Source organism: Manihot esculenta, chromosome 8 (assembly GCF_001659605.2).
Source record: "Manihot esculenta cultivar AM560-2 chromosome 8, M.esculenta_v8, whole genome shotgun sequence".
Lineage (NCBI taxonomy): Eukaryota > Viridiplantae > Streptophyta > Magnoliopsida > Malpighiales > Euphorbiaceae > Manihot > Manihot esculenta.
Genome location: NC_035168.2, coordinates 26,203,852 through 26,212,826, shown reverse-complemented (window position 1 = coordinate 26,212,826; position 8,975 = coordinate 26,203,852). Strand labels below are relative to the sequence as shown.

Below are 8,975 nucleotides of genomic sequence, written 5' to 3'. Positions count from 1 at the left end.
TAAAAGCATAATGAAATTAGACACATTTAAAAACTAGAATCGACCATGAGTCTGATGAAAGTAAGCCTGTTCGCACCATTTTCTGTTAAGCATGTACTCACGTGCACTGTTTTCTGTTTTATGAATAAAACACATACCCACGTGTTCTACATATTTTAATTTGTTAAGAGTCTATTGCCCACGTATTCTGTAACCCGAATCTTGCGCGATGTGGCTTCAAGGTCGGAGTAAATTTCGTTTTCAATTTGTAATGGTTGATTTGATTTAATATAAATAAGAATGAAAAGCCAAAACAAATTGATCGGCTATTTTTTCAAAAACAGAGTTTACATTCTGCATATAGTAATATTCACATTCACGAAAGTTTGGTTTGAGAGAGAAGGAGGAGGTCGGCAGTCCGGTTACTGTGCTCGTAAGGAAAGAGGAGTGCACACACTCGTTAAAGCTGATCGTTTGCAGAATTACAGGAGGTCGGAGGTCGAAGCTCGGCAAGATCTACTGCAGAATTATAGCAGGTCGGAGCTCGGCAAGATCTACTGCAGAATTACAGCAGGTCAGAGCTCGGCAAGGTCTGTTGCAGAATTAGAGTAGGTCGGAGCACGACAAGATTTGCTGCAGAGTCACAGGAGGTCGGAGCTCGACTCCTGTGTTCACTTGCTTTCGGGAGATTAGATTAAGAGGTTACAGGAGATCAACCTCTCAGCCTACACTTGGTATCAGAGCTCGGGACCTTGTTTATGCCCAAATACATGCCTCGGCACGAATCATAATCTTCGAGTGCTGTCCGTAGTGGTAATGGTGGCAATGGTGATCAGATGGCAAAAATGAGTCAGACGGTAGAAATGATAGTGAGAGCGCCCGTAAGAGAAAGGGGTGTCTCTCTACAGTATCCACTCCTAACAAAGACAAATTATGCGGCTTGGGCAATCAAGATGCAAGTCTATATGCAAGTTCAAGGTGTATGGGATGTCGTTGAGTCGGAAGATCCAGTTGATCCTTGTTCAGATTGGATTGCATTGGCAGCAATCTTTCAAGGGATCACCGAAGACACCCTGTTACAGTTGGGGGTAAAGAAATCAGCTAAAGAGGCATGGGATGCTCTCAAGGTTATGAACCTCGGTGCAGAGAAGGTCAAAGAAGTACGAGCACAAGCTCTTAGATGGGAGCTCGAAAGCATGAGAATGGAAAATGGTGAGTTTGTCGATGATTTCACAGGAAAAATCTCAACTGTTGTCAACAAGCTCCGAGCACTTGGAGAAATGGTTAATGAAACTTATGTAGTAAAGAAAATGTTGCGATCAGTGTCCCCTAAGTATCTTCAGATTGCCTCAACCATAGAAGAATTCAGGAATCTGTCTATAAAGACGATTGAAGAAGTAACCAATTCTCTCAAAGCTCACGAGGAGAGGTTGCGAAGCTACGACTCCAGAATAGACGAACACATGCTATTTACTAAAGGAGAGTGGAAAGCACAAGATGAGTCCTCAAAAACTAATGAGAAGCGTCCGAAGGACATGAGTAGAGGTCGAGGATGCGGAAGTGGGCATGGTAGAGGACGCGGCAGAGGTAGAGGAGGAGGTCGCGGCAGGGGTCGTGGCCCTCCTGAAACAAGCCGAGGTCAGGATGACGAAGGATAACACCATCAGAAGTTCGACATTAAAAAGGTCAGGTGTTATAATTGCAATGAATATTGCCATTTTCAATCTGATTGTAAAGCTGAAAGGAAGAAAAAAAATGAGGCACATTTAGTGGAGCAATTCGAAGAGGAGTCGACGTTATTGATGCTAGAAACCAGTGAGCCGATTCACATTGGTGAAGAGAAAGGAAAAGAGCTAATGCTGAATGAAGAATAGATGCATGACTTTGAAGATGTAGAAACAAAAGGAACCATGTGGTACTATGATACGGGGGCAAGCAACCATATGACCGGCAACAAGCAGGCCTTAACCGATCTCGATAAAACAATCAAAGGGAATGTCAAGTTCGGTGATGGTTCCATTGTTAAGGTAGAAGGTCGAGGTACTTTAGTGTTTCAGTGCAAGATGGAGATCATTTTAAACTAACAAATGTGTACTACATTCCTCGATTAAGATCCAATATTATAAGCCTTGGTCAACTCGACGAATCAGGAGCAAAAGTGGTGGTGAATGGAGGAATTCTCAGAGTATATGATGCAAAGGATAGATTGATAGCCAAGGTACAGAGATCTGAAAATCGTCTGTATACGATGAAGATGATACAAGCTAAACCGGAGTGCCACTTGACAAGGTTGTCGGAAAAGTCTTGCTTATGGCATGCACGCTATGGGCACCTTAACTATCAAGCTTTACGCAAGCTTGCACAAGAAAGCATGGTGAAAGGTTTACCAGAGATAGAAATAGTGAAGTACGTTTGTGAACCTTGTGTGATCAGCAAGCAGCATCGCACAAGTTTTCCGAAAGCAGGAGAGTATCAAGCAACTAAACCTCTGGAGCTCATGCATGGTGATCTGTGTGGACCGATATCACCTACCACATGCGACAGAAACAGGTATTTTCTATTGCTTGTGGATGACTACAGTCGTTATATGTGGATTGAAATGCTTAGGAGCAAAGATGAAGTTTTTAATGCTTTCAAGAAAGTGAAAGCTCAAATCGAAGTCCAGTCCGAATGTAAGCTCAAAATGTTTAGAACAGACAGAGGAGGTGAGTTTGCATCGGATGAGTTTGGAGAGTACTGCAAGTTACATGGCATCAAACACCAACTCACTGCACCTTACTCCCCACAGCAAAACGGTGTAGTAGAATGGAAAAACCAAACCGTAGTGGAGATGATGAGGTGTCTATTAAATAGCTCCGGAGTGCCAGCTACATACTGGGGAGAAGCTGCACGTACTGCAGTATACATATTGAACAGATCACCCACAAAAAGTGTCCAAGGCATGACTCCCTATCAAGCGTGGCATGGAAGACTCCCAAGTGTTCATCATATACGTGTTTTTGGTTGCATTGCATATGCCAAGAACACAGCTCCTCACTTGAGAAAATTCCTCACTTGAGAAAATTGGATGACAGGAGCATGAAGCTGGTTTTATTGGTATATGAACCAGGATCCAAAGCATACCGATTATTGAATCCAAAGTCTAATCGAATTGTGGTAAGTCGGGATGTTGTGCTTCAGGAAGAAGAGAATTGGAAATGGCAAGACCAAACAACATCAAACTCCACAACAAAAGGACCACTTGTCATCACATATAAGGAAGCACAAATACAAGAAGACAAAAACTTTCGAAGTTAGCAACTGACGCCAGTTTCCTTATCACCTATAGCCGGGTCAAGTCCAGAACATTCAGAGACAGGAGAAAGCAGCTCGGAGGGACCAAGGAGGTTCAGGACTCTTCAAGAAATTTATGACAATACAGTGGAGGTCGACCAAGACTACGGTCTTTACCTCATGTCAATTGAAGAACCAGCATCTTATCATGAAGCTGTCTGCAGTGAACATTGGCGACAAGCAATGATAGAAGAAATGGAGGCTATCCGGAGAAACGAAACATGGGAACTAGCAGAACTCCCAAAGGACCAGAGAGCTATTGGTTTGAAATGGATTTTCAAAGTAAAGAAGAATCCGGAAGGGGAGATCATTAAGTATAAAGCGAGACTAGTTGCAAATGGGTATGTGTAGAAACAAGGCATAGACTTTGAAGAAGTCTTTGCTCCCGTAGCCAGGCTGGAGACTGTGAGAGTATTACTTGCTGTAGCCGCTCAAGAAGGCTGGATAGTGCATCATATGGATGTCAAATCCGCATTCTTGAATGGTGAGATAGAAGAAGAGGTTTATGTGACACAACCAGACAGATTCATTGAACAAGGGAAGAGGAAAAGGTTCTGAAGCTATGGAAGGCCCTATATGGTCTTAAACAGGCGCCTCGTGCATGGAATATAAAGCTAGACAAATGTCTCCGTGAACTAGGGCTTCAAAGATGTGTGATCGAACATGTAGTCTACAAGAAACACAAAGGAGATGAAGTGCAGATTGTGGGAGTGTACATAGATGATTTGATAATCATGGGTTCAAAGCTGAGAGCAATGGAGGATTTCAAAGCCAAGATGAGAGAGAACTTCGAGATGAGTGATCTTGGAAAGTTAAGCTATTATCTGGGAATAGAAGTCAAGCAGAGGCCGTATAGTATCACCCTTAACCAGGCAGGGTATGCAGAGAAGATACTCGAGAAGCTTGGCATGGCTGAGTGTAAGCCATATCGGGCTCTAATGGATACACGGGTAAAACTGAGCAAATCAGACAGAAGTCCTCCAGTAGATGCAACACTTTACAGAAGTGCAATCGGAAGTCTAAGGTACTTGGTGAACACTCGTCCCGATCTCGCATATTCAGTTGGGATGGTAAGTCGCTTCATGGAAGCCCCAACAATGAAACATCTAGCAGCCGTAAAACAGATATTATGCTATGTAAAAGGCACATTGCATCATGGCTGCAATTACAACAAAGTTGAAGAGGAGGAGTTCAAGCTGGTAGGCTATAATGATAGTGACTTAGCCGGAGACGTAGATGATCGGAAAAGTACGATAGGGGTAATCTATTTTCTCGGCCAAAGCCCAGTCACCTAGATTTCACAGAAGCAGAAAGTCGTAGCCTTATCTTCATGTGAAGCCGAGTATATTGCTGCAACAACAGGGACTTGTCAATGCACTTGGATTAATAGACTGTTACATGAGCTGATCGGTTGGAAGACAAACAAATTCGTGTTAAGAGTGGACAACAAATCTGCAATCGCGCTCACAAAGAATCCCGTTTATCACAACAGAAGTAAGCATATAGACATTAAGTTTCATTTTATTCGGGAATGTGTTCAAAGAGGAGAAGTCGAAGTCGAAGTCGAGTATGTCAAGACGACAAAGCCATTGTCTCGGGACAAGATCGACGAGCTGAGCATGATGATCAGGATCGGAGATGTGAAGAACAAGCTTACGGGGGAGAAATGATGAAAGTAAGCCTGTTCGCACCATTTTCTGTTAAGCACGTACTCACGTGCACTGTTTTTTATTTTATTAATAAAACACGTACCCACGTGTTCTGCATATTTTAATTTGTTAAGAGTCTGTTGCCTACGTATTCTATAACCCGAATCTTGCGCGATGTGGCTTCAAGGTCGGAGTAAATTTCATTTTCAGTTTGTAATGGTTGATTTGATTCAGTATAAATAAGAATGAAAAGCCAAAACAAATTGATCAGCTATTTTTTCAAAAAGAGAGTTTACATTCTGCATATAGTAATATTCACATTCACGAAAGTTTGGTTTGAGAGAGAAGGAGGTGGTCGGCAGTCCGGTTACTGTGCTCGTAAGGAAAGAGGAGTGCACACACTCGTTAAAGCTTATCGTTTGCAGAATTACAGGAGGTCGGAGGTCAGAGCTCGGCAAGATCTACTGCAGAATTACAGCAGGTCGGAGCTCGGCAAGATCTACTGCAGAATTACAGCAGGTCGGAGCTCGACAAGGTCTGCTGCAGAATTACAACAGGTCGGAGCACGGTAAGATTTGCTGCAGAGTCACAGGAGGTCGGAGCTCGGCTCCTGTGTTCACTTGCTTTCGGGAGATCAGATTAAGAGGTTACAGGAGATCAACCTCTCAGCCTACAGAGTCAATCTCTCAGCCTACAGAGTCAATGTAAAGATGTTTTCATATGCATGATATTCCAAAACTGAACCAATAATTTATCAGCAGCCTTGAGATGAGACTTTTTACCGATTAACCATGTTTACGATTGCATTATTTTTATGACAAGACAAAGTACAATTTAAGATCATATCCTGAATCATTTGGATTAGATCAGAAACTGTTTGCACCATTTAAGATTTTTATTAATGGCTAAGAATAATTTTTTTTTTTTTTTTTTTGTAAACAAGCTTTTGAACACATGTAATCCAAAACCTTTTCTTGATTACATAAAATGTTTTTCCTTTTCTCTCTTGTTCGTTCATGAAAATAGACTTTCTAATATAGGTTGTAACAAAGAAAATATCCTCTTGTTTATCAGTTCAATCTAATAAGGTGCTCAGAGAAATTCCACAAAACATATTCATAAATGCAGAAGTATAATAAATAAAATTAGAAGAAGAAACAAAAAATATATTCATAAATGAAGAAGTATAATGAATAAAATTAGAAGAAGAAACAAACAAGTTAAACTAAGAGCAACCAAAAGATGGATACACATACAGAAAACAGAGTAAAATTATATGAGAGAAAGAGTGAGGACCTAGTTTGCCTACTGGTGGTCCGACGGGTTGCAATAGGCGGAGAGGAGATTCTGCAGCATGATTGATCTGATCCACGTCCGGTTGGCAAAGAGATTGGTGGTGGCGTGATTGGGTGCCTCACGATGGAGATGGGCGCAGAAAAGGATGTTGCTTGATCGGGTGCCTCACGGTGGAGATGGGTGCAGAAAGGAGGAAATTCTTGAAGGAGAAGCTGATAATGGTTACAGATGGTGAGAGGTTTAAGCCATGCTTAGATATTTTTTATTTAGTTATTTTTAATTAAAATTTATTTTTAAATAAATGTAATTAAAATTAAATCAATACTAAAATAAAATTTAATCTTATATCATTAAAATATAAATTTATAAAATTTAAAATGAAATTAAAACAATATTTATTAATCATATTAAAATTCTCAAATAAAATTGACTAAAATGAAGATCCTATATATAATTTTAATATTTTCTTTAATTTCATTTCAAAAAAAATATATTTTCTTTAATTTTTTAGCATACACCGATAAAATACAATATCTATATTTTTTTAAAAAAATAAATTTAATAAAAAAATTAATACTACTAATTTACATGATATTAGAATAAGTTTTAGATAGTTATTAGTATGTTGGTTTAGTTATTAATATTATACTTATAATAATATTTAATTTTAAATTTAATTCAACTAAAAATATATTAGAATCTAAATTTAAAATGATAATTTTAATTTTTTAAATAATTTTTAAAATTATTTAGATAAAATATAGTATTTATGAGTGGGTTTGTACGGTACTTTTGATCAATTGAATTATTCAAGAGTTTTTTTTGTCGGTGGGTATGTGAGTAACTGAAATTGATTTAAGAAGATGATTGTGGGTCTATTAGAATCAAGGTGCTGATGAAATTACTGATTATCTCAATATTTGGATGCTAAATGGATATGGAGAACGGGACAAGGGTATTGGCCAGTGTTGCTGCGAAATCGATGGATGTTCTTTTCCTAGATTTGATTATTTACCTTTTCATTTATTTTTAAATAAAATTTAAATTTTAAATTATTACTAAAGCTATAAAAAATTTATTAAGCTAAATTTCAGATTGTATTTTCTCAATTTTCAATACTCATTTCAGAAAAAAACCATTAAAAATTAAATTAGAAGATAAAATTTTAAAATTATAAAATTTAATGCATATTTAAGTAAATATAAATGGAGTTAAAAATAAAAATTTTTATTTGTTATAAATTAAAATAAAATTGAACTATGATTAAAATGTAAATTAATATAAATTTTGAATATATAATTTTTTTTATTATTACATTATTTACACAAATCGATAAAAAAAATTATATATATAAGTTTTAAGTTAAATAATTTAAATGAAAAAATTAAATTAAATAAACATCAAAAAAATTTAGGAATGAACTCATAATTAATTTATAAAATTAAATGATACATATATATTTGCAAACAAAGTATAATTATAAAATTAAAAGATACAAATTTGTAAAAACCGACATGTAATCCATTTATAAAATTGAAAATTGAATGGCTACAGATAAATTTACAAAGGAATGTATAAATTATTTGTAAAATTAAATGGATACAGAACGAGTTATAAATAAGACTTATAATTCGTTTATAAAATTAATGGGTTATAAACGGTAGATATATGAGTTATTTATAAAATTAAATGGAGAAGGATTTTCAAATGGACTTATAATCCATTTGTATAATTAAATGAATACACATTGATTTATAAAAGATACAAATAGATTTATAAACGGGTGTCTAAGCCATTTGTAAAATTAAATAGATGCAGATAGATTTATCCGTTTGTAAAATTAATTAGACACACTCATATTTATAAATAAAAGTGTAACGGTTTATAAAATTAAAAGAGTACATACGAATTTGTAAATAGATGATTAATTTGTTCAATTTGTAAAATTAAATAGCTACAAAAAGATATGTGTGATTTGTTTATAAAATTAAAGGATGCATAAGAATTTTTAAACAAACTTATAATCAATTTGTAAAATTAAATAGATACATATGAATTTGTAAATGAAAGTATAACTATTTATAAAATTAAAAAGATATAAATAGATTCATAAATAGATGTATAAACCGTTTGTAAAATTAAATATACATAGATAAATTTATAAATGGACTTGTTTTCCTTTTGTAATATTACATGGACATATACGAATTTGTAAACGGAAGTGTAACTGTTTGTAAAGTTAAAAGAATACACACGAATTTTCAAACGGACATATAATCCGTTTATAAAATTAAATGGCTATAAATAAATTTAGAAATGGATGTGTAAGCGATTTGTAAAATTAATTGGATACAAATAGGTTTATAAATAAATATGAAAAAAAGTTTTTGATATGTCTGATTGTGAACGTGGTAATAGTTACAAATGGATTTGTATTGGTTTGTAAATTGTAGTTATACTTTGATAAATCCTTCTAGTGATTTATGCATAAATTTTGTAAATTATAATATATAAATTAAATAAGAAAAATAATATGAATATAGATAAAAGAGAATATAAAAGCTTATTATATGTTATTTAATACGTAAATAACATCTTTTATTTTTAATGTATAATTATTTAAATAAACTTGAAATTTTAAACGTTTCGATTAAAAAGGATGTAAGAGCTTCCCATACTTTTTTAGAAGAGTGAAATCAAGATGAAGTGATTTTTTTT

General features: G+C 35.5%; 1 protein-coding gene across 1 annotated transcript; it reads left to right on the top strand.

Annotated features, from left to right (window-relative positions):
* The first annotated feature begins 824 nt into the window (after window positions 1–824).
* LOC110621483 lies at window positions 825–1,853 on the top strand. Its single transcript, XM_021765765.1, has 2 exons — window positions 825–1,617; window positions 1,717–1,853. Exons 1-2 carry the CDS (start codon window positions 825–827, stop codon window positions 1,851–1,853), a joined length of 930 nt encoding a protein of 309 aa, XP_021621457.1.
* The last annotated feature ends 7,122 nt before the right edge of the window (window positions 1,854–8,975 follow it).